Genomic DNA, 26,877 nt, shown 5'->3' on the forward strand with positions numbered 1-26,877 from the left:
AAATTAAACACATTTTTTTTTGGTGTATTTACTCACTAGGACATTTTATTCTTCTTGGAAAATTTTTTAGGTAACACTATTTTATGTAATATTTGTATAGTGACTCACAGTTGACAAACTACTTTTAAATTTATCTTCTCATGTAATTCTTGTGAGAGCCTAGGAGGGTAAAGGGTGTTGTCTTCATATTATAAATGGAGAAACTGAGGCTCAAGAAGGTTGAATAATTTGTCTGATATTATATATATGTATCCATAAGAAAAGCAGAAGCAGCATTCAAATTCACATCCTTTAATTTCATGCTTTTCTTCCATAGTAAAATGCTTTTTCAAGGTACTGTAGTTCTAATGATGTGCCTTTTGCCAACTCAAAGCATTTACCCAAAGTAATGAATAAATGAAGGCAGAATTTCTTAACATTTTTTTCTCCAAACCCTGGCTGTGTGCGAGGATGTGGGAAGGAGTGGGGAGTGAATTTGTAGTCAACTACCTTTGGGAGCAGTTTGAATAAATTATTATACATATCTTTTTTTCAAAGGATTTCTTGAGGTATTATAAGTGTCCAAAGGACACATGTATTTGAAGTATTTCCCAAACTTACTGATACAGAAACTATGTTTTTATGTATTAATTCTCAAGAAAGGAGTGTTTTACATACTTTGATAAATGTTGAACTAACTCAGGAAACAAATTAGAAATTGAAAATTCGACTCTTCTACTTTTTTTAAGCCCGTTTTTCTTTCTAACTGAAAGAAGTATCCATAACTACAATTTCCTGGTTGGTTACTATTGGGTTAGTTGCTTTACTACTTTGCCTAATTTACCGAATATATCTAAATCTCTTCAAAAAAATAAAAGGGGACTGGGGTAAAATATTTACCCTGTTCAGGAACATTTATGCTGTATATTCCAGTGTGGTCTAAGGTGAAGAATATAAAGGTTTATTTATTTATTTTTAATACACAAAATGTCTACTCCATGGGGAGACACAATTTTTTTTTAAATTAAGGCTATCATATATCTTATTGCATTTAGAAGTTTTTGAAGAAAAACTTGTCCTTTTAAAAATGAATTTAGTGATAACTAATTTACAGTAATAGTAAAATATTTGGACGAAACAAAGAATTTTAAATTCATGAAGATGTTTTGTATTCATCACTAATGGACAAAGCTAAAAGTCAAAAATTCTTTTTCATTCTATAAGTTTTGTTTAGCACTTAATGTTGTCCAGGTGCTAGAAACACATAACATGAAAAAAATATGGCCTCTGCCCTTAAGGAACTTAGAGTCTAGGTTAGCAGGTGAAGTAGAAAAATTAAGAATGAAAATATGAGATAGATGCTTTGATAAAGTAGCACACAACGTGGGGTTTGTGATAGTGAAAGGAAGGTTCCTGGAGGGATGCCATTGAGCTGAATCCTACAAGATTTATGGGAGCTAAAAAAAAATGCCGGTGATAGAAAAGAGTGTAGCTCGGAAGGAGAAAGCAGCCCTTCAGAAAATGTCAGGGAGACTGGAGTGAGTGTGCTGCCTAACAGGAATTACAAGAAGTTCAATATGTGTTGGAAGTAGGGAATGGCTGTAATGCAAAATGTAGCATGCCAGGATCTGGCCCAATGGCCCTAAATTAGTAAGGAGGCTATTATGATCAAGCTAGAAATGTTAAATCAGTAGAAATTTAGAAAACTATACACATTTGAGAGACATTAAAGGTTAAAATCACCAGCATCTGTTGAAAGGTTGTAATAGGAAGGATGAGTCTGGAGAATGGAAGAAAGTCGTCTGTTTTCCTAGGTTATTAGATAGGTGCTGGTGCTCTTCCCTGAGGCAGGGCAAAGGGGAGAGTCGGTGGCAGAGGACAGAGGAAACAGGACAATGGTGTTGAAATAAGTACAGTGTAGGATATATTGAAAGAGAAGTGACAGAGATATTTATGTGGGAATGTCCAGTGTTGAGATTCGGGAAAGAGCTCTGGGCTGGCAATGTGGATTTATATTCAGATTGTTGAAACCCTGAGAAGTGTGTAGAATGAGAAAAAAGAGAGGTTTGAGGATCAAGCTTTTCAAAAAAGGGAGGGGGAGAGAGAATGGGAGTAGCAGCCAATGAATTAAGAAGAAGACAAGTAGCAAATGGAGCCATCAAAAACAAATGAGAGACATTTAAGAAGGGCAAAGCAATAAACAACATCAAAGGTAGCGAAAGGTCAAGTGAGATGAAGACTGAAAAATGGCCTGTATATATAGTAATGATGAGATGATTGATGACCTTTCCCAGGGCGTTTCAGGGAGGTGAATTAGAAGAGGCAGAGACCAAATTGCTGGGTATACAAAGGTGAGCCTGTAGACACACACCTCCTCAGAGGATGGCTTGTGACAGAAATGAAAGAGGTGAAAACTGAAGGAGGGAGAACCCTTTGCTCGTGTAATTATTTTAGTTATGTAAATGCTGCATGTAAGATAATTTAAAAATTATTTACCTCTACTCTCTCTCTCTCATATCACCATGAATTTTAATAGTATGTTTAATTGTTTTCAAAAATAATATATGCCATTATCGTTGAGTTGACTGCGCACAGGTGCTTTAGGTACAGCTTGTCTTATAAAAATGAAAATATATTAGATGCGATTGTAAGGTATGGAGTCAGGATAGTTTACTCTGTTTTCAGCTTCAGAAATAACCCCTTTAAAAACTTTCTTTTCTCCCTTAACTTTTTTAACAGTGTGAAAGCTCATATGAGTTATTTAAACCCTGTGAGGCACATCAAAACAAATTTCCTTATGCCAAGAAAGCATGCTCCATTTTGTACAGCGATGTTTTTGCTCCTTGTCGCAATGTGGTAAATAAATACTTTACTAAACTTTTGATTTTAAGTGGGTACTTCTGTATCTATAATATTAAGAAGAACAGGACAAATAATTTAGTTACCGATTGCTAGGAAGACAAATCTGGTAGTTTTTTTTCTTTAAGTGATGTGTTTAGTGGATTTACTTTCTCCCTCACTCCATCTTACTTAACAGCATACATTTGTACATAATATTTGTAATAATCTCTTCTAGTTTATGAAGCATTTTTTGCATACATCAAAGAAAGCTATAAATGATTGATCAAATCTATAAATATTTTTCTTTACAGAACATTGCCAAATGGGCATTCTTCTCTTCAACCCAAATATAGTTTAAAAGCATTTCTAGTGGCACATTTAAAGTGGTTTTAAAAGCACATTATAAGATGGACTGTAACTAATTTAGAAATTTAATAGTTTAAAATATTCATAAAAGTTAAAAGTACAATGGGTAACAGAATATTCTTTTAATGCCATGTGAATATTCCAAATAATGAAACAATAAACTTGTATAAAATATTAGTCTGTTACATTGCAGATGTTAAAATTATAGTTGTGTATCAATCCCATTACCTGTTTTGTTAGCTCTTTGATTTTACATTTGTCTAATAAATTCCTTTCTGCTTTGGGCAATATAGAGGTTTGCGATATTGAGAACTTTTTTGTTGGCAGTGTTAAATGGATCATATCAAATTTTGAAAATCTACCAGTTATTAATAGTTTTCTTTAGAAGTTTGAATTTTAATCATTTATTATTACTGTTTATTGCATTAATTCATTTTAACTCCATTTTCAGATTGATGTTACTTCCTTTGCCAAAAATTGTCATGAAGACACATGTAACTGTAATCTTGGTGGGGACTGTGAATGCTTGTGCACAAACGTAGCAGCGTATGCCTACAAGTGTTGTCAGGAGGGGGTATCCATTCACTGGAGATCATCTACTATTTGCTGTGAGTACCCGACGTAGAACATCATCATTAGGGGGGAACCCTGTAAGGAGATCCATGTTAATCGTCTTATCACAGAACGAATACTGTGGGACTCATGGAAATAGAATTTCTGTAAGATGACTAAATTTTATATTCCTTTGACAATGCAGGTACATTGTAGTGTAGCTAAAGGATTTATAAAAAGAAAAAATTGAGGTAATCTTTTCTGTTCTGGGTTTGACTGTTGTCACTGTAGCATTTGAATGATATATATATATATATATATATATATATATATATATATATATATATATATATATATATATATATATCACACTCAGAGAAATTGTTTATAACTCCATCCCTCTTATGGCTCTGTTCTGACTGTAAGAAACGTATTTTTAAAAAGATTGTTTTGAACTTGCTTTCAGATTTGACTCTAAACTTTTTATTTACTTGTGTAGATGGTAAATCATCTGAAGACTTTATCATAATGTCACTGTGTTCTTTCATTTGGTCATTGATAAACACATGGCCACATCTTGCACATATTCAGATAAGTGGTCAGATTTTTATATAATTTAATATTTCTTTTTTCTTTTAGCACTTGATTGTGAATATTACAATGAAGGTATGTGACATTTAAAGAATATCAGTATAGCATTCTATTAAATGTATCTTCAAATTAAAAAGTTTTGAACAACTTTGTTGGGAATAAAGTATGGATACTTCATAATTTGGCATATAACTCAATGAAAGCTTATGCGTTCTAAAATATAACTGAATTTCTAAGCATTTGTGTTAAAATTTATTCCTTGGAAATCTAAAGAACAGAATAAAAGAGCAGACAAAGCAAATAAACACAGAGACACAGAGAAAAAACTGATGGTTGTCAGATGGGAGTGGGGTTAGGGAATGTGGGAGACGGTGAAGGGGTTACAAAGTACAAATTGGTAGTCATAACATAGTCACGGGGATGTGAAACACAGTGTAAGGATAAAATTAATAATGTTGTAAAGACTATGTAGGATGTCAGATGGGCACTAGACTTACCAGGGGGATCAGTTCATAGGTCATGTAGACGCCTGATCACTGTGCTTTACACCTGAAGCTGAATAATGTTGAATGTCAACTATAAATTTATATATATTTATATATTCACAGGATGTAAAGTACAGCATAGTTAATGGTACTATAACAGCTATATACAATGTCAGAGGGGTAGAAGACTTGGAGGGGGGTATACCCCTCAATGAGGGGTGTAAATATCTCCTCGTTATGTTGTTTTGTACACCTGAAACTAATAAAAAAATTATTCTTTTTATGGAAAATAAGAAGACTTGGAGGGGGGTATACCCCTCTGTGAGGGGTGTAAATGTCTCCTCATTATGTTGTTTTGTACACCTGAAACTAATAAAAAAAATTATTCTTCTTATGGAAAATAAGAAGAGTGTGTAATTAAATTCTCAGCACTTAGGGGGCCATCAATAGTTTTTGAATTACATGAATGAAGGAATGAAGTTAGTTTATTTTTTTAGGTAAAAAGGAAGGAAGACCAAATCTATACTTTTTACCATTTTGTATAAATATGGACATTATTGAAACTTTTATTATGTTGGAATTTATATAACCATCACTGTAGGCAAAAATAACTATTTACATATTATAAGCATAAGAACATGTTAATTTGATAATAATAATAACAGAAATCTCCTAACCCCACCAAGCATCCAGACTTGCAATGAGAAGTTTAACAGGAGGTGCTGGCTAAAACTAAGGCATAGACATAAGAGACAGAATTCTATCCTCAGTGAAAATGCCAGAAGTCGGCAGAATTGGAGACTGCTTTCTGTCAAACCTGTTTAATGAGGAAGGCATAGCCACCAAAACCCAATTTCAGACCAGTAAGATGATCCAGGGAGGTGTCCATTAGTCAGTGATTGGACAAAGGTTGGGCCCATGATGGATAAGTTAGAGTAATAGTTATAGGAAAGCCAAGACATTTAAACAACACAGTAAAACCAAAAACAAGCAACCAATCCAAGGCATTTTTGGTGCTTTAATGAGCCAGGGAGAAACTGGTCAGCTATAATTCAAAGGAGGCCAGAAAATTTTAGAGAAATAGCAATAATGAATTAAAAAAGAATAAATATTTAAATTTTCATTGTTTTGTTACATTTATGGAAGTTTGGTGGAGGAAAATAATCCAGCATTAAAAAATTTCTGTAGTACTTAAAGAAAATCTAAACTGAAAATAATTTTCTGTTCAGGATTTAAAACACACCTCACTCCACATCAATCCTTTAGATTCCATGCTTAAAGTGAGACAGATTGTCAAGTATTTATAACAATAATAATAACAATAGCTTTTATTATGTTATGTTATGTTAACTACTTTACCTATATTACATAATTTAAGCTTCAAAATATGCCTGTAAGACAAGTGTTATTATTAACACTTTATAGAGGAGGAAATTAAAGCACAGAGGGTTAAATAATCTGGGCAAAATCCCTTGGCCAAAGGTGGTAAACTGGGATTTGTAAACCATCTGAGTGCAGAACCAAGGAGCTTGATCTCCAGGTCCACTGCCTCCTGTCTGGGTAACACAGGCTAGTCTAAGGATGATCATCATTCATCGTTATCATGCTCTGCACAGCATACACAGATATCAATTTGAGAAAATGCTCCAATAACTTCCTCATTTCCTGCTGGGAAAATCTCCATTTGTGCTATTGTACTTTCTGGTGTTCCTTCCACAGGCACTTGAATGTAGAAGCAGAATTTTCTATGAGTGTTGAATTTCCACCTCTTGCTACTTGGTACCTTTTCCTTTTTGTCAGCAAGTCAGCTGCATTTCTAGTGATGTTTCTTTTTTTTCTAATATGTTACAGAATTCTTCAAACCAGTTGTACTAGTTTCCTTTTTAATACCGTGTTTTCCTGAAATAAAAACCTCGCCGGACCTTCACGTCTAATGTGTTTTTTGGAGCAAAAATTAATATAAGACCTAGTCTTATTTTACTATAAGACCCGGTCTTATAATATAATAATATAATGTAATGTAATATAATATAATATAATATAATATAATATAATATAATATAATATAATATAATAATGTAATATAATAATGGATCTTATATTAATTTTTGTTCCAAAAGATGCAATAGAGTTGATGGTTCGGTTAGGTCTTATTTTCGGGGAAACACGATAGCATATTGGTCATATTCAGAGAGTGAACATGGGGCATTTGGCCTTCATGAGACTCTAATGGATTCAGTGGAGTGATGGGGGAAATCTGTTTCCTATAATCAAAGTAATAGGGAAAAGCATCAACCTGCCAAGGAGAGTAAGAGTTTGTGAAAATAATGCAATAAAGATAGATGACTGAAGGGGACTATAGGACTGTGGAGATCGCTGATATTAGTAATGAAAAGACAATCTTTTAAATTAATTATCCTTAATTTGTTTCATCCCAAATAATTTCACAGCTATTGGAAATTTACCAGTCTTCTTTGGATATTCATAGCTGACATACTGGACACTATTTTATTAAGATATTTATGATTTAAAGCTAATGCAGAAATAAATAATTATGATTCTGTCGGAGGGAAACTTTAGAAAACAGTAGGAGAATTTAGAGGTTGCAGCTGAGATTATCCCAATAATCCTTAACTCAAAGACAGTAAATACTATCTTCAGGTTCATTTTATGGCATTTACTAAAAATATAATTTTGTTGTTGTTACTGTAGGTGAGCAAGGACTTCAGTATTCTGCTAAAAATTGTTGTGCAAGTTTTATGTTCAGTGTTTTTTATTTAGATACGACATGCTTAATACTGTGTTTAAATAATCACTGTGGGACGTGATTGCTTTTTGTAGATAGTATTAGGTTGGTGCAAAAGTAATTGGGGGTTTTGCAATTATTTTTGACCTTTTAAACCACAATTGCTTTTGCACCAACCTAATAGCCATCTACTTCTCCCTGCAGAAAATTAATGATAAAGTCAGTGACTTTTGTCTCTTAATTGCTGGTGAAAATGAATGAGAACAATCCAGACATGAGATCTCAATCAATCAGGAGTCAAGTCAGAAGCTTTCGATTTTTATACAAATGGATTTCTCAGATGACAATTGTCTCTTCAGGTTGCTATAGTAGGGGACATGTGCAGTAGGGTAGAGAAGATTTTCTTTACTTGTCTATTTACTTTCTGCTAGTCTTATGTTGAATATCTGTGAGGTTGCTTCAAACCCTTAAGTTGTAGGTATATATATCTTCTTCATGTTGAATTGTATGTCACAATAATTTACATATTTATCTACTTATTTGTACATTATCTACCAATTGACATTGTCATGCAGGACGGCCTGCGGGGTCTCTGATCTCGCTCCCCACATAAGAACGCAGGACATGGTGAGGCCAAAAAGGAACACCCACGGAGCCATAGGTAGGGGAGTCATACCACTATAGTCTCGCTGGTGGCTGGGTTGGAGACACAGGAAACAGGAGCCACACAATTCTAAACCCTCACTGTGCCGCTTGCAGGCTCAGCCACCATCTTCTTGCTAGCCCCCATCTTTTGCTAGCCTAGCCACGGCAGTTATATTAGTGCCCAATGGCTCACTGGTTACAGCTGACGGCCAACTAGCCACAGCTGATGGCCATTTGATCACAGTCGATGGCCATTTACTACCTGAGCAGGCACCTTTCTATGTGAGGCTGAGAGCCTGGAAACTGCTTTTTGGGGCTCTGTCCCCACATTCCACCCCTACAGGGTCTCGCCTCACAATCTACGCGACAAGCGTCTTCTGCAAGGGGCCCTGTGCGAGGAGACTGGAGGTGAATGCTATTTCCTGGACACAGCCAAGCTCTCTGGTCACAGCCAGGGTTTCTCAGGGCACCACCAGTCCTTCTGGGCACAGCCAGACTTCCTGGACTTCTCAGGGTACCACCAGTCTCCCCGGGCACAGCCAGGGTTTCTCAGAGCACCACAGTACTTCTGGGCACAGCCAGACTTCCTGGACTTCTTAGGGTACCACCAGTCTCCCCAGACACAGCCAGGGTTTCTCAGGGCACCACCAGTACTTCTGGGCACAGCCAGACTTCCTGAGCTCAGCCAGGGCTCTCAGGGCACTGCCACTCTCTCTGGACCTCTCAGGGTACCGTGCTGGAACAACAGCGGCTCACAGTCAAGGTGCTTACATATTCTCAATGGTGGTGGTCAAGACACAAAAGCAAACATCCGCCAGTTCCACTGTGGGGACAGAGCCCCAAAAAGCAGTTTCCAGGCTCTCGGCCTCACATAGAAAGGTGCTGGCTCAGGTAATAAATGGCCGTCGACTGTGATTAAATGGCCAGCAGCTGGGGCTAGTTGGCCATCAGCTGTAACCAGTGAGCCATTAGCCATGAATATAACTGCCGTGGCTAGGCTAGCAGAAAAAAGGGGGAGCTAGCAAGAAGATGGTGGCTGAGCCTGCAAGCGGCACAGTGAGGATTGAGAATTGTGTTGCTCCTGGTTCCTGTGTCTCCAACCCAGCGGCCAGTGAGAGTATAGTGGTGTGACTCCCCTACCTATGGCTCTGTGGGTGTTCCTTTTTGGCCTAGCCATATCCTGCGTTCTTGTGTGGGGAGTGGGACCAGAGACCCCACAGACCCCGCCTGACACCCTGCATGACAATTGGCGTAGTCGGCAGGATCCCCTGCAGTACATCCACTACATGGTGGTATGTTCCCAAACAGTCAAGTGGTCCATTAAATTAGGGATGAAAGGCAATTCCCCATAGTCCATAGTCATTCACCAGGGCTGTCCTGGGGGTGAGGGATGACCTTGACCTCACCCTCATCTCCCACAGAGGACTCAGCAAGTGTTTCCTCCTGGGACTACAAGTCCTGCATCTGGGCTGCCTCAGCAAGCACTTGCCAGCCCACAGGGCCGCAATGACCTTCGCTTTCTCCGGCCTCTGCTGGTTGGGGAACCGTCCATGTCTTCCCACCCCTCCACGGGGGTCCAGCTCTCAGGCAGCTGCTCCTCCTGGTCTTCCTGCAACTGAGTGTTCATAGGCACAAACTGCTCCACCGCCCTTCGGAGAGCCTTGGCCGACACCGTACCCTGCTCGCTGTGCCATGTGTAGTGCAGGGGATCCTGCCGACTTCGCCATGTGTCATGCGGGGTGGCCTGCAGGGTCTCTGGTCCCGCTCCCCACATAAGAACACAGGACATGGTGAGGCCAAAAAGGAACACCCACGGAGCCATAGGTAGGGGAGTCACACCACTATACTCTCGCTGGCGGCTGGATTGGAGACATAGGAACCAGGAGCAACGCAATTCTCAACCCTCACTGTGCCACTTGAAGACTCAGCCACCATCTTCTTGCCAGCCCCCATTTCTGCTAGCCTAACCACAGCAGTTATATTAGTGCCCAATGGCTCACTAGTTACAGCTGACGGCCAACTAGCCACAGCTGATGGCCATTTGATCGCAGTCGATGGCCATTTACTACCTGAGCCAGCACCTTTCTATGTGAGGCTGAGAGCCTGGAAACTGCTTTTTGGGGCTTTGTCCCCACAGACATATTTATAAATTGAAGTGTATTACATCTTAGAAGTTTATGTTGCTCTTATCTTTCCTAGAAAACAAGGCAGTAGCTGGTAGGGATTACTGGTATAGTTTTCTTTGGTTGTTGTAGATTTGGGCTCATAGAGAAACACTCACTGTGCATCGTATACATTTGTAACAGCAGTGGGATGTCCACTGCCTCTGCCTCTGGGCTCATCAAGAAATTGTCCACTGTAGCTGCTCAGTTCCATCTTGGTGTGAGGGCAAAGTTCTTTCAAGTCTCTGTCTCTACTCAGGGTGTCCAAGTCCCTAATAAAGTGCGTTTCCTCGTGGCTTATTAGTGCACCCAGCTGTTCAGTGGTGAGGTGTCCAAGCTGATGAGTCAGTGGAGAGGACAACACGCAAAGACAACGTATGCTATGAGTCCCTGCCTCTTTTCCTGGTCCTCATTATGGAAATTTTGGTTTTTGTTCTCCTTTCTACTTGAGAGACTTTTGACTTTTTGATTTTCTCCCTTCTCTCAGGCCTGGTCTTCATCCTGAGAAGGGAAGAAAAACTAGTCCTTGGATTTCTTGGAATTTTTTTCCCCTCTATCTTAAGAGTGGGCTGGGAAAAGGAAAATTGTCCTTGAGATAAAAATTAGAGAAAAGAAAGTAAAATTCACTGAATGCAACCAGATTAATCTTTTATAATACTATGTACTGCACATATATTAGTATTTTACGTAATCTACAGCATAATATATCTGTAAAAGTTATACAGCTGATAATTATCTTAAATTTTGATGATTTAGAGGAAACTTTAAAGTTTTAGTATCTCAGTAATATTAAGAACAGTAAATGACATAGTGAATGAGTTGAAAGTAAATTGACCTTATCATAAAACCTAACTCAAAAATTTAAAAAATATTAGTGAATATTATTTATTATATTAAATATATTTATTTATATTAAATATAATGTTTATTATATTAAATAATATTAAAATATTATTTACACCTATTTATAAGAAGTTTGCAGAAAATTATTCGATTGAGCTTCAGGTTTGGTTCTACACTAATTAGTTCTTTATAGTGAATATTTTCTATTTTATATGGAACCATTTATGTGTATGGGAAATGACAGTGTCAGTAAAAAGATATTAGATTTCTCTGTTGAGCTTCATCTTTTTATTATTTTTTATAGATATTACTGAAATTCAGTAATTCTCAGAACAGTAAAATATGGTATATCATATCTGTGAATTCTATTTTCATGTAATACAAAATAATGGGGAGAGATGATTTTAGATTATCAGAATAACTGGCCATTGACAGAGCTAAACTTCTGTTTATTGAGAGTCGATTAGAATCTTGGAATATTAGAGTAGAAGGTTTACCTAGACAAAGTCTTCATATAGATGAGAAAATTTGAGGTCCAGAAGTCTTAAGTCAACCTCATATCCAGTACTGCTATACATATACTTATATACATATATATATGTATATACATTAACATATACATTCTAAATTATATAAGTTAAATATGTATATATCTCGAATCATTATAATGTATATTTGTGAAAAGAGTTCAGTTATTTTATTAATGATAAATGTTTAAATGCTCAATAATTTTTGGAGTATCTTTTGTTACTAAAATTTATCCCATTGAAATGACAGCTTGAAATATAAAAATCCTATGCCAATTTATAATTCTCATATTTGTATTTAAATAGGGCTTGGAGAAGGTCCATACATGCTGGCAAGTTATGGGCAGACTGGTCTTGTTCTGGGGGCCAATATAACCAGTAGAAGCATTTTCTCTTTGTCAAGAACTAATACTCCTGGTGATTTGTTTTTTAAATTTATGATCATTCCAGGTCTTTTCAAAGAGAAGGCATCATGTAAGTATAATTTCCAATTGAAAATAAGATTTTAGTTTTCCATTTGTATATTTTTTCATTTATTCATTCATTAAATATTAATTTGGGATCTAATATGTTTATGGCATTTTTCTAGGTGCCCTACTGGATATAAAATAAGATACTGGTACATGAACCAACTATTTATTTTATATATGTATATATAATCATTTTTTTGTCTATCTATCTATCTATCTATCTATCTATCTATCTATCTATCTATCTATCTATTAGAATTGTAATTGTTTGATTGAGTGTTTGGTCCTAAATAAAGCACAGCTTAAATATTCATAGTATTAATCATAGAACTTAATTTGAAAATTTTGAAAAATCATCCACTAATAACTAACATTTAAAGGATTGTCATGCTAGATTAAAATAAAATAAAAAATTATGATTTGATATCAAAGTTGTTAATAGTAAGAGCATAAATCAGAGTCAAGGCAGTCATTCAGACACTCTTATCCTTATATGGCCTTGTGTGTCTTGGTACCCGGCCCCACATTTACTGGTTTGTGCCTACACATCTATATTGGTCCTATCCACTTGACACCTCTTCTAACTGGTGATTATTGTCCTCTTCTGATCTATGATGCTCAGGCTACATTGTTACTATTCTAATCCTACTTAGAACCATGCATAGTGTGTTGTATAAGCTTAGGAATATTTATTGAATGAATAAATCCAACTTAACTTTTGCTTATTCTGAGAAATCTCCTGATTCTCCAGTTAGAATAAATTGCTTCTTTCTTGTAAAAAGAGCTCTTAAGTTCTTTTTAATCTATGAAAACACCTATCACAGACTGAAGTTCAAATTTATATGCTAGTTATATATTTTCTCTTATAAATATTTATTTTATTATTTGCATTTTCCAGTGCTCAACAGAGATACTTGCAAGTTTTAGAGCACAATAAATGTCTTTGGAATCATATAGTATATGATAACTGATATTTTTAATAGAAAAAAATCGTAGTGTATTCAAACAAAGAAATTAAGACCCCTTATAAGATATATGATTTGCAAATATCATGTCACATTTTATAGGTTGCCTAAAGAAATTAAGATCTAAGAAATTAAACGTAAAATCTTAATTAAAGAACATTTATATCATGGGTTTTGAAAATATATGGGAAACTTTTAAAGCATAGAACAAAAAAGGATGTTCTGAAATTCTTTGTAGTTGTCCATTAGTCATTTGATTATCATGAACAGACGATAATATTGAACATAGTCTTTTCTTAATGTAGTAAAGTCACGTTTTTTTTAAATTAAAGTTTATTGGGGTGACAATTGTTAGTAAAGTTACATAGATTTCAGGTGTACAATTCTGTATTACATCATCTATAAATCACATTTTGTGTTCACCACCCAGAGTCAGTTCTCCTTCCATCACCATATATTTGATGCCCTGAAATCACTTTTAAGAACATTTCCTTATTAAGAACCCAGTGGTATTGAAATGCAGTGACATGCCTGAATTGATTTGTTTCTCTATTCTCTTACTCTTTTCTATCGTCCAATTTAGCCATTTGTAGATTTCATGCATTTGAAAATGTTAAAGCTTACCAGTACAAATATGCATCCAATTAATCATTTGATTACTTGTATGATATTGTACATTCTGGGGTCGTAAGCTGATATACCTTTTGTCCCCCAAAGACATGAAAAATTATTTAAAAAATAGAACTCATCAAAGACTGACTTTTTTGTTGTTGAAGTTCTCACTATTAGTCAATGCATTAAAATACTATTTCTTTTAGAGATTTTATAATTCATTTCTGAAATCTTTGAGATTGGCATTAATTAGGTATGGCAATTGTATAGTTCTATTTTTGTCAACTTTGTAATACATTTTATAATGCCAGTATTGATGATCAGCGTTCTGCAGGGAACAGAAGGAATTGTCAAACACACTGTTCTATGTTTTACAGCATTGGCGCTTGTTTCCTTGGAATCTGCTGAAAGACCAAACTACTTCCTCTATGCCCAGGATGATGACTCTCTTAATTTGAAACAATGGCAGGCGAATTCAGCCTTTCATCAGAGAGCCACCTTTTTCCACCATCAGAGCCTCTGGATTCCTGGTTACAGTGCATTTGAGTTATACAGCAAGAAAGGCTTTTTCATCACATTCACAAATTTGATTGTCAGAGCATCAAAATATGATGATTCTGAAGAATTTAAACAGTCAAGTAGCTTCAGCATAGAAGGTATGTTTCTTGAGTCTTCAAAAGGAGAATAAACAGATAATTTACATAATGACAGAATATTTATCAGGTTTTAATTTTTAAATCATTCATAATGAAGTATAGGTAGATAGAGTTATATGAACTTGAGTATATTTGTTAACCTCTCTATCCCTCAGTTTATACATCTCTAAAATGGAAAAGACAATAATGCCTGCTTTATAGCGTTATTGTATAAATTAATTGGTAAATTGCTTAGAACAGTCTTAAATAATGTTATTTTAAATTATTGACGAATTATTACTGTCAATACTGTGTGAACTTTGGAAGTAGAGCTCACCCATGACTCGTGGTATCTAGTATTTGCACCTACTTTTTGTTTCCTAGAAGACAACTTCTCAATAACCTGATTCTCAATGATAAAGACGACATGTTTACCTCTGTCTTTTCAATACTACGGTGTCTGGTTCCACTGACCTCTGGAAGATTTACCAGGTTGAGCAGAAACCTGGTCTTATTTCTAGAGATCTTTATAGTTCTATGGCTATTGAATTTTCTGAATTTCAGAGAGGAATCCTCACTGCCTCATCCAATGTTTAAACACCATGCTTTATTTTCAAAACCTAGGAGGTGAATATCTGTCTTGGGTCTCTCAAATAAATTGTTTCATTATAATCAGCCCTTCTAAATCAGTCTAAGAGAACTAATCATTTTCCTTCTCTGTTGTGGATAAATTTCTATGAATTGTGGTAGTCTTTGGATTTTAGATAATTCAAGTTGAGCTTTAAATTTTTGTCTATAAAAAGTGTTTCTGTACTTGTGAGAAAAGGAAGCACTGACATGTCTGTACAACATTCTATAGAGTAAATATGATATTTTTTACTTGAATTTACTTAAAATTTTAACTTTACAAGCTGATATTTTCCCTCCAATCTAGAAATCTGCTCCAATAGACTCAGACCCAGCTGCTCCACCTGAGCTATGGATAACTGCAGCCAATGACATCATAAAATTCTCAGAAACTGATCTTTGTGGGCTTTCTAAACAAGAAACTGTAGGGGTCTACTCTAGTGTTGGAATTAATCCTCTCCCAGGACCCACAATCCCAGTAACCTAGGTCTAACAGTAACTCTAATTTTTACATGCATATATGCCTTCCAAAAAGTCTTATTTCCCTTCCCATATCTTGGAATTGAACTCTGTGTTGGGAGTCCAAGAAACATAACCCGTTTCCTGAACTTTTTCCCTTATGGAACTCTCCAGAAATAATTTTGAGCTACTGCGAAATGACTGGTTTATGAAGTGGGGAAGGGAGAGTATTAGCAGAATTTGCAGGAGAAAAATATTTAATTAAGGGAGGTTTTATAGCTATAAGCATGTATTGTGAAAATCCATTATTATTTTTTTTTTTTTGTCATGAGATAATACCATGTACAAGGTAATGGGCTAAGTTCTGTGAGAAGAACAAAGATGGAATGTTCTCCCTGGTTTGATGTCAGACAGCACATCTTTGGTCTTGCCATTTTCCTAATTGTTTGAACTTGGCAAGACCATTGGCTCCTCTGAGTCTCAATTTCTTCATTTATAAAATGGAAATAATACCTACTCAACAGGGTTGTTACAAGCATAAAACATGATAATGGAAAAATTACTTTGCAAAAAAGTAATTCCAAACATGCGTTTCATATTATTATGATATATAGATCAAGAAGAACCCATTCAACATAAAGAAAAGAAGAAGATTTAGAATTTTCCTTGGCCTCTTCCAACCTTTTGATTTTTTAAGTATTTGGAAAAGAGACTAACATTTAGATATTCAACTTGAGCATGAACTGCTTTAATCACCACAAAATGATAGTGATTTTTCTCCAGACGTGTCTTTTCCACAGCATTATCGTCAAAGAAGATTCAGTCCTTAGACGCATTACTATCATAAATCATTATTTTTCAGACTGTATATAAAAACTATCCACAACCAAAACTTTATCTCTTTTTGCACTAGAAATCCAGGTACCAATACCTTACAGGAGGAGGTGTGAATGGAGATACGAACCTTGTGCCACACCCTGTTTTAAAACGTGTAGTGACCCTGAAGCACTAGCGTGTAAATTTCTTCCACCGTAAGTCACGTTTAGCCATTAAACAAGCAAAATCCCAGCATTAGTAAATTCTGATCTCAACGATTTTGTTTTTCAGGTTTCAAAAAACCATTCTTAAGAATAATTTGTATGTGCTGTATACTCCTACATGAATTTGTTTTCTTTTATTCAAGCAATAGTTATTAAAGATCTGCTTTGTGCCAGGAATGCTTCTAGCTGCTAGAGATACAGTACTGAATGAATAGATGAAGTATCTGCCCAAAGAAAACATGTAAATATATAATATATAAATATATAAAATGTTAGATGGTGACATGTGTTACAGAGAAAAATAAAGGAAGGTAAGGGAGATGGGGAATATAAGGCATGTGTGTGTGTTTGCCACATAGGATGGTTAGAGAAGTACATGCCGAGAAAATGGCATCTACTCAGAGATCTGAAGAAAGTGAAGGGACTGGCCATGCAGATATCTGGAGAAGGAGCTTTTCTATCTGAGAACAGTGCAAAAGTCATGGGGTAGGAATGCTTTTGAGGATGAACAAGGAACCCAGCTAGTTGGAGCACAGTAAACAAAACTGAAGGAGTTAGGAGATGAAACCAGCGAATCATAGCAGTAAGCAAATAATATAGGGCCTTGCAACCTGTTGTGAGGACTTCGTCTTTTTCTCTGAGCAATGTCCTGGTGTATTTTGGGCAGAGCAGTGACGTGATCTGATTTATGATTTGAAAAGTTTACTTTGGTTGTTGTACTGAGAATGGACTGTTGGGGAAGGAAAGGAAAAGAGCAGAACTGGTGGTCACTGGTACAGACAATACATAAAAGGGACGTGATTAGGCTGGTAGTTCTATAGTTTATGAGATTCTGAATATATTTTGAACTTAAGGCCATATTATATGCTGATGCATTTAATATCAAATATGAGACAAGGAGGAGTTAGGGATTCAAATTTTGGTTTCAGCATTTTTTAGGTAGAATCATATGAAATTGCCATTTTTGTAATCAAAACTGGTCCAATATGAGCAAATTCAAATGATTCAATTTAATGGAAGGGCTGAGTTGCCATTTACTTAGGTAAGGCCATGTTAGGAAGAGAAGCTTAGAGGAAAAGTCAGGAATTTGGTTTTGAGCACTGTAAATTTGACACTGAAATTCTTCATTGGATTTGGCAATCTGGACAATAGGAAGAGGGCATAATGGAGACAAAGTGCAAACATTTTTTTGTTTTTAGGGAGTTTTGCTATAAAGGAGAACAGAGAGATGGAACAACAGTAGGAGGGAATATTTTCAAAAGAATAATTTTACATTAGGCATTTATGAACTTCTGTTTTGTGACAAACATCAACACTACAAAAGATCCCGGGCAATTTAGTTCTGACAATTGCGTTCGTGAACTCATCCTAGAAAAAGTGCTACATACCTCATTGCTGAATATCACTATAGTCACCTTTGAAGTACTCCCCTTGGGAAGCTATGCACCGACACCAGTGCCTAGTCCACCCTTCAAAGCAATTTTGGAACTCTTTTTTGGAATGGCCATCAGAGCTGTCGTCGTATTACCCTTGATGTCCTGAATGTCATCAAAATGTCTTCCTTTCAATACTTCTTTTATTTTCGGGAAAAGGAAGAAGTCATTAGGGGCCAGATCACATGAGTAGGGAGGGTGTTCCAATACAATTATTTGTTTACTGGCTAAAAACTCCCTCACAGACAGTGCCGTGTGAGCTGGTGCATTATTGTGAGGCAAGAGCCATGAATTGTTGGTGAAAAGTTCAAGTCATCTAACTTTTTCACGCAGCCTTTTCAGCACTTCCAAATAGTAAACTTGGTTAACTGTCTAGTTGGTACAAATTCATAATGAATAATCCCTTTGATATCAAAAAAGGTTAGCAACATCATTTTGACTCTTGATTTGGACTGACGGAACGTTATTGGTCGTGGAGAATTGGCTGACTTCCATTGTGCACTTTGATGCTTTGTTTCAGGGTCATATTGGTACACTCATGTTTCATCACCAGTGATAACACAGCCCAAAACATCGTCTTGCCTCTCCAAAAGTTCTCAGCAAACTTCGACTCTCCTTTGCTTTTGTTCATCGGTGAGCTCCTTAGGACCATTTTTGCACATACCTTTCTCATGCCAAGATTTTCAATTAAGTTTTTCCTAACTGTTCCCTATCAATATTTACTTGGTCTGCTATGCTTCTCACAGTCAGCCAATGATTTTGATGCACAAGTGGACAAATTTTTGCAATGTTTTCATCAGTTCTGCTCGTTACTGGCTGCCCTGATCTCTCTTCATCAGTGACGTGTTCTCTCCCCTCAGAAAACCATTTAATCCATTTATACACAGCCGTTTTCTTCATAGCATTATCCCCATAAACTTGAACTAACGTGTCCCTGATTTCATGTCCACTCTTGCCAAGTTTAACAAGAAATTTAATGTTTGTTCGTTGCTCTAACTCAAGTTCAGACATTCTTGTGATGGCACACAAAAACACGCAACAATAATAATAAACGCCACTCAGCAAGACACCGCCACATGTCGACACAAACAGAGCTATAAGACATTGATATACCAAGGTTATAAAACCTTACGGAACTGTTTGTTTGTACAGTGCTGCTAATGTAAGCGCACAGTGGCAAGTTTGTGAACTTAACTGTCAGACCTTGTATGAATGAATGAGACATAGCCCCTCTCTTTCAAGAAGCTCCGAGTCTTTTGAAGGGTGACAGAAACAACAGCAGATAATGACAATACAGTGGAAAGAAGGCTGGAAGAATGATGACAACTAGTATAATACATTTAATTATTTACAGCGTGAGGCACACTGTGCTAAATACTGTAAAATGGGTAATCTCATTATTTCCATTTTTTTTTATAGGAGAAAATTTCACTGAGACACAAAGAAGTTCAACAATTGGTCCTAGGTGACACAGTTTGTAGGCAGCAGAGCCAGGGTTTGAACCACTACATCCTGTTGTGTTTTAAGTGTTATGGGAGCCAAGAGAAGGAAATGATATTTCTGTTTATTTTCTTAAACAGAAAAAGAATCCTTATTTTTTTTTTTTTTCTGAAAGGGGTTGTCTTCATTCACTTGGACCCCTTACAGTCACAAACTTATTCCCTGCCTCTCCTGGTAGGCATCAGGAGGAGAGGAAACAACCCGGACCCTACAGTGAGGGGTGTACTAGGGCAGGAAAGGAAAAAAAGGAAGGAAGGAAGGAAGGAAGGAAGGAAGGAAGCAAGGAAGGGAGAGAAGGGAAAGGCGGGAAGGAGGGAGGATAGGACATGGTTGGCCCTGGCACTGGGGAGAAAACAGAGCTATATATTTTGAAGTGGCATTTAGCTGGTGTGTTACTTCTTGTGCCATAACCAGTCTCTGAGGTGTTTGAACCAAGATCCTCAGTCTTCCACTGGTCTGCAGCTATCCTGAAGCTTCTTTTTTTTGGTATAGTTAGGGTGCAGAGAAGAGACTCAGGATGAAACTTCACCCCTGATGAGCTGTTTCTCCCACCTCCGTCTCCATCTCTATTATTACCTCTCCCTTCCCTACACTGAGGCATCTCATTATTACTCGTCCTTGTACTTGCAGCCCAAAGGGGAGACTCAAGTACTGAGCTGGGGCTTTAACCTAGCCCTGCACCCCTCCTCCTATTCCCCAATAGAACCACCACCCTTGTTCTTGATAATTGCAGTTCGGCACATGGCAAGTGTTAAAAATAAATTAGCTAGTGGAAATGAGAGCTTTCATGAGAAAAGATGCCGACTAGAATACCACAGACCCCATATGTATATACAGTCACTCTTATGAAATAGTATACCTATTCAAAGAACTCTTCTGCATCTGAGACATTCTATTTCTCAGTCAGAAGTTGAGTAGATATGAATTGTATGTCAAAATAAACAGGAACTTGTTATGAAGGCATTTTAAAGGAATAAGTTACTGGTTTTTAGAAAATACTTTAAGAAGATGACTATGGTTTTGACTTGCATAAAATAATTGCAAAAATTGAGTTGCATAAAAAAGATGTTTATTTAATTTAATGATAACCAACTGGCCCTAGTCTTTTCAGCAATCTGGTCACTTTAATTTTTCTTTATGGCTTGACAAAGTTTAGGGTTGAATAGGGATGTCCTATACTAGTTAAAATTTTATTATTCATGTGCATTTCACGAAATAAACAACTGGACATAAAAGGTAGACTGTTTGTTTTTAAAAATTATTTGTAAGGGAGGTATGGTTGAGATGGTTGAATGTGTCTCCTGTTAAAAGAGAAATTCTCTTTTCTTGATTTTTAGTGTTTTCTGGATTTACTTCCATGAACAAGTGCCCTCTGGTGGCAACACTTATCCCCTAGTCTCAAATTTGTTTATTTCCATCCTGAATTTGAAAGAGGCCTTGAGTATTTTTCAGTTTAAGTTCTTTGCTTTACAGATAAGGCAGTTGGAAATATTTTAAAATATTAAAAATATTATTACAATCTTCTAGTGTATTTGAGAGGCAGATAAGCAAGGCTTTTATAACAATATTTGCATTAATTCTTAGTATGTATGAATTTACTAATTGATTATACATGAAGGATTACATTTATTTCATTTGAATCAGAATAAATTGAATTCTGAGCTCCAATAGGATGAGAAGGAAGATATAATCTCAGTCATTATCTTGGCTTTAGTCCCTTAGAGAAAAAAGCATTCTGGACGGTCCGTCCTGTGTTTGACCCACGATTCCCAAGCTCATGACTTACTTTGCTTCTGTACCATGCACAAAAACTGGGGATCCTTACAAAGACCAGACATCCTAGGGTTTTAAATCTGGTCCCGTTAGGTTCCTAAATAACCATCTCCTCCAAGAGCACACTGGTACAAATTTGGGTACAGGCCTTGATGCTCTTGAGAACTGCAGTCTCTGTCCCTCCCTCTCCTTATTTTCAGAGGATGTCTCACCTCTATCCCATCCACCCAGAGATTCGTAATATCTTTTCAATGAGTTTAAGGCTTGATAATAGGCAAGGCAAGCCCCTGATTTCTGTTTCTGTTCTACCAACATCCTTAAGGCAAAGATATTCAAAGAGTATGTCTCTCTGCTTGGATGGGGGTTAGGAGGTGCGGTATAGGAGTGGAAAGTAACAGAACAATGAATATAGATTAAAATCACAATAAATGATTCTTCTGCATTTCTAGAACATGGTCATTTATAGAACATGGTCTTAAGGTGTCCCAAACATAAGTGTATATTTTGAATGTTCTGTGTTCAAATGCTACCTTACTCATGAATGATGTTCCTTTATGATCCACTAGCTTATAATTTCATAAAATGAGGTATGATGGAGTGGTAGCAAATAGAGCCCTCCTTAATGCTTGACAAAGAAAATAGAAGAATTTTAAGAAAAATATAACTGGATTGCATATATAGTTAATGCAGTTTTTTAAAAAATATCTTAAACTTTTTCATTTTCATTTTTTTTTTCATGTAAAGGGTTGAAGGATGCTTGCCCTACTGCCCTAAACATATGATCCTTGATGAGGTCACCCTCAGATGTGTTTATCCAGGAGACTGTAAGTGTGAACCTTACGTAATTTATTATGAAAAATAAAACACTTGAATATTTTTTCCCGTCTGATGGCAGGTGGCTGTAAATAGAAGTCTTAGACAGACAATCCACTTTCATCAAATTCTTCTTCAATATCACTTCCATTATTTTTTGTTTCTAATTTCTTTTGAAAGCATGTACATCTTCCCTTTCACACTTCTCATGTATTCTTTCTCCCAAAACATTTTCCTTGAAGCTAAAGATCTCTATATGACCTCTGTGGGTCTCACTTTGAGCAAAACAGATTAAGGAAGAGTATTTTTGTTTCTTTGTAGGCATACCTCTGATTCCCATAGAACCTGAAGGTAAGCCATCTCTATCCGTTCTTACAGGTATTGTTACAATTTTAGACACCCAAATAAGCATTATGTAATTTACGTCTTGGCGCACTGATAACAACTGTTGGTATTAATACTATCGCATTGACAGGAAAACCTAACCATCACTTTTGTTTCACTAAGTAACTATTCACTAGATCATTGTGTCCCAACTTCAAAATGGCTTTTGTATTTGGTCCACCTCTTTCTCCTTTTCAGTTAGTATAGATTCCTTCACACTTTTGCCGACAATTTAGATGTTACTAAATCCTGCTTAAATTTTCACAGTGATTAAGTTGACTCTAAAGAGATGTTAATCTCTTTAACCTGCAAATGAAGTCACCTTTAAGGGCTTCCATTCCTGTTCCTGTGTTCAGCCTCAGTCTGTGGTGGAGGAGTTCTGGGCTCCTACCCTGGCTTCTCTCCTGCACAATGAAACTTGCCTCAGGAAAGGATTTTATACATTGACTCACACTGAGGCTGGACAAACATAATGTATCATTTCACCTGGGATTATAATTTAGAAAAGCTCAGATATGTATTCTTTAATTGATTTGACAAGCTTTAATTGTCAGCTCTGTCAGGCACTGTCCTGGCAATGAAGGGAGAGGAGGAAGGGAGAAAGGAGATCAAGGCACGGTCTCTGCCCTAAAACCGCTATCAGTCCACAGGCTACTGTGATATTTCAATAGGGGTAAGTCCAAGCAGTAAGCTGTGGGTGGGGGGTCTTATATTTATGTTGGAGGTATGGCCTTCGAAGGGTGACAGAGGTAGGAGCTGGATAGGCTAGTAGAAGGAAGACGTGGGTTCTAGTTAGGAGAAGCCTGTGCAAAGACCTGGAACTACAGGGAGCATGTCACACAGAGGGACTTGCTAACCTAAAAATGAAAAGCTTTTCAAAGGGAGAGGCAACAAGTATTTATCGAAATCAATAACAATAGTTTTTCGGGAGGCACTGATTCAGGCAGAAGCCCAAATAATGTTTCGATTGGAAGACAAAGGCAGTGGATATTTATGAGAAAGGAACGGGGAACAATTACATCAATAGCAGGAAGGCATTTCTATTGGTACAGGTAGCATAGTGATGTTAATTACAAATAATGTTTTTAATTTTCAATCCAGTAGTGATCAATTCAGGAGTCATAATAACTGCTTTCTTGTTATCGTTGCAAACAGTGTTTTGGCACACAGTGTTGCCCTAGTCCCAGTCCAATGGTTATTTTCCCCAGTTTTAACATTCCAAAGATTCAGACACTAGACAAGCAAGGCAGTTCGCTGGCATAGCAGTTCAGCTCCATTCTAAAATGGCTCCATTTATATTAGTGTTTATAGACTTCAAGCAGGTCAGTGTATCTTCAGTATGTAGTAGGAGAAGAATTGTGCCAAGAGATGAGGTGGAAGAGATTATCAGGGCCAGATCACAAAAGGTCTGTGGTAGGAAATTTGGATATTTTTTTTTTTCTGAAGGCAATGGCAGATCATTCAGGAATTTTAATGAGTCCTGTGACATCTTCAAAATAATAACCACACTGCAGCCATCACTATTATCACTGTGCTAATTAGCTACCATTTACTGAGTACTTATTTTGTGCCAGGCATTGGGCTAAGCACTTTGCCTACATTAATCCTTATGAAAATTCTATGGTTAAAAGCCAGCTCTGGAATCAAGATTCCTGAATTTGAATTCTGCTTCTAACACTTACCAGCTTAACTCTCTATACCTTAATTTCCCTCTCTGTAAAATTACAGGAGTATTGCTATCTACTTCACAGCATTCTTGTAAGGAGTAAATGAAATAATCTATACAAAATTTCTTAGTGCAGTTTCTGCTACATATGAATTCCACATATGATGGCTACCGTTCCACTAATGGAAAGGACATCTTCATTTCTAACAGGTCCAGAAATGATTACTCCATCAGTCTTCACAGTAGTAACACCCACGCCAGGTTTGGAATGTGAGGTATGACTGGGTAATCTGTTCAGCAATTTTGCCCTTTCTTTCTAGTGTCTGTTCAAGTGTCTGTATCACTATCCAAACTGTATTAAACTTCTTTTAGTGTGATCTCTAGTTTTTCTTTGCTACAAGATAATGAGAAATATGCATTACATTTTAATAATTGTATTTTTTAACTGATTCAGATATTTCTTATTAACTACATTCTGGTCACATTGAAAAAAATAAAATTCAAATGAGGTCTTAAGTGTGATTCCTTAAAAAGACTTATCTAGGGAGGGCTGCGCTGTAAGTCAGACATTAAAAAATATTTATTAAGTAGCTACTATATGCCTGGCACTGTGCAAGATGACAAAGATACAACAGTGTACAAAGAAAGATAAGGTCATTGAACCCCAGAGTTTGTAATTGTGTTGGCTGAGTCTTGAGCAGTTATATGCTACTTAATCCAAATACAGTATAATCTAATCTAATATAACATAATATAATATAATGCAAATATGCCACTTGTTCTGATAAACTAATTATTTAGTCAACCAATATTTATTTAGCACAATTTCTGACCAGGCACTAGTCAGGTACATGGATAAAACAATACAAAAGGCAGACAAAAATTCCTGGCTTTATGAAGTCACACTCTGTTGGAGGGTCTGAGAAAACCAATGAGAAAAATAAATTATTAAGCTGTATAAATTGTTAGAGGGTGCTGCTCAGGAGAAAAATAAAACTATTTTCAGTGAGTTGGTCAAAAATCCTCACTGAGAAGATGACTTTGGAATAAAAGATCTGAAGAAGTTGAGATAGCAAGCTATGCAGAGAACCAGAAAAACAGTGTTCCAGGCAGAGGGACCTGCAAGTGCAAAGGCCTGAGGTGAGAATACCTAAAATATTAAAAGAATAACAGGAAGGCCATTAAACAAGTAAGGAATAAAATAGTAGGAAGTAAATTAGATTAGGTAAGACCTAGTAGACGATTATAAAGACTGTGGCTTATTTCCTAAATGACGACATATGGCAAAGAACATTTTTGAGCAGAGGAATTATATGCTCTGATTTTTTTCAGGATTATTGAAATAAATAAAATGTGTTGACAGCAGGGTGAAAGGAAACGATAGAACAAGTGAGGAAGCTGTTGCAGGAATTTAGGCAAAAGGTAATGATGGCCTGGACCAGGTGATGGCAGTGGAGACAATGAGAAATGCCTGGATTCTGGTTATACCGGGGGTGCCAAAAAATGGGGTGCAAAAAAAATGCATACACATTTCAATTTTCCTTCCTTAAAATGTGTATACATTTTTTTTTTTGGCATCCTGTGTATTTTGAAGATAGAGGCCACAGAATTTGCTGTAGGATTAGATGTGGGGTTGAGTAAAAGAGAGGAATCAAGGATTCTAAGGTTTTTGCCTTGAGCAACCGAAGGATAAAGTTGGCATTAATCAGGATGGGGAAATTGTGGGAGATGAAGGTCTGGAGTAAATATAAGCAAGAGTTCAGTTTTGCCATACAAAGAATGAGATTCCTTTTAGACATCAAAACGCTGTGGATATACAGACCTGGTGAACATAAAGTTTACTTTAGAGGGTTGTTATTGTGGGAAGAAAAGGGGTTAATTAGAACAGTGGGGAACATAATAAGTGATATAAATGTTTATCATTGCTATAATTATTACCATAATTTAAAATAGAATGCAATTTATAAACTTTGAAAAATCTACCACTTATTTCCTTCTTACTTCTTTATCTATAAGTGTGTGAGCTATAGATAAAAATTAATTTATAATGATTCTATCCGGCAGTCCAACTGATCTCACATATGAATTTTTATCAAAATATTAGGATAGTATTAAATTGTAATTTTTTAAAACTGACCTTAACAGAAGTTATAATCATATCCTAGCTTTACACAACATAATATGACATGTTGACTGCCACTGTATAAATATGCTCATAAAAAAAAAAGAAAAGAAAAAATAACCACTAATGTAAACAATTTAGGACAAGACTTTAATTTGCTTATATGTCTGAGTATATGGGCAATTCTGATATCAAATCAATATTAAGGTAAAACTTAAATGAAGTTCATAATGAGTATTATAGAAAGCTTACATCAACAAAAAGTTGTAGTGTAATTTTAATTATTTATCTTTTAAAAACTTTTGTATTTAGGAAATATACAAGTTAGGCAACATGAATGGGAAACTAAAAAAAATATATGTGCAACAGAATATTGCTCAGCAATATTTCCAGTTGTGACAACATGAATAGACTAGAGGGTATTAGGCTAGGTGAAATAAGTCAGACTGAGAAAGACAAACACCATATGGTTTTACTTATGTGTAGAATCTGAAAACCAAAACAAACAAAAAAACAAAACAAAACAGAAATAGACCCAGAGATACAGAGAACAAGGTGATGGTTGCCTAACGGGAGGGGAGTGGGAGGATGGGTAAAAAAAAAATTTAGTTGAAAATGAAAAAAAAAACTCAGCAATTTTC

The 26,877-nt window shown here is 36.2% G+C and overlaps 1 protein-coding gene across 1 annotated transcript in view; it reads left to right on the plus strand.

Annotated features, from left to right (window-relative positions):
• OTOGL (otogelin like) overlaps positions 1-26,877 on the plus strand; it is a 146,966-nt gene that overhangs the window by 77,362 nt on the left and 42,727 nt on the right. The window contains 9 exon segments of the mRNA XM_033116163.1: positions 2,719-2,835; positions 3,638-3,794; positions 4,378-4,404; positions 12,044-12,211; positions 14,162-14,440; positions 16,419-16,536; positions 21,996-22,075; positions 22,386-22,415; positions 24,325-24,389. Of these exon segments, the coding sequence (XP_032972054.1) occupies positions 2,719-2,835; positions 3,638-3,794; positions 4,378-4,404; positions 12,044-12,211; positions 14,162-14,440; positions 16,419-16,536; positions 21,996-22,075; positions 22,386-22,415; positions 24,325-24,389 (1,041 nt within the window).

Source organism: Rhinolophus ferrumequinum, chromosome 10 (genome assembly GCF_004115265.2).
Source record: "Rhinolophus ferrumequinum isolate MPI-CBG mRhiFer1 chromosome 10, mRhiFer1_v1.p, whole genome shotgun sequence".
Lineage (NCBI taxonomy): Eukaryota > Metazoa > Chordata > Mammalia > Chiroptera > Rhinolophidae > Rhinolophus > Rhinolophus ferrumequinum.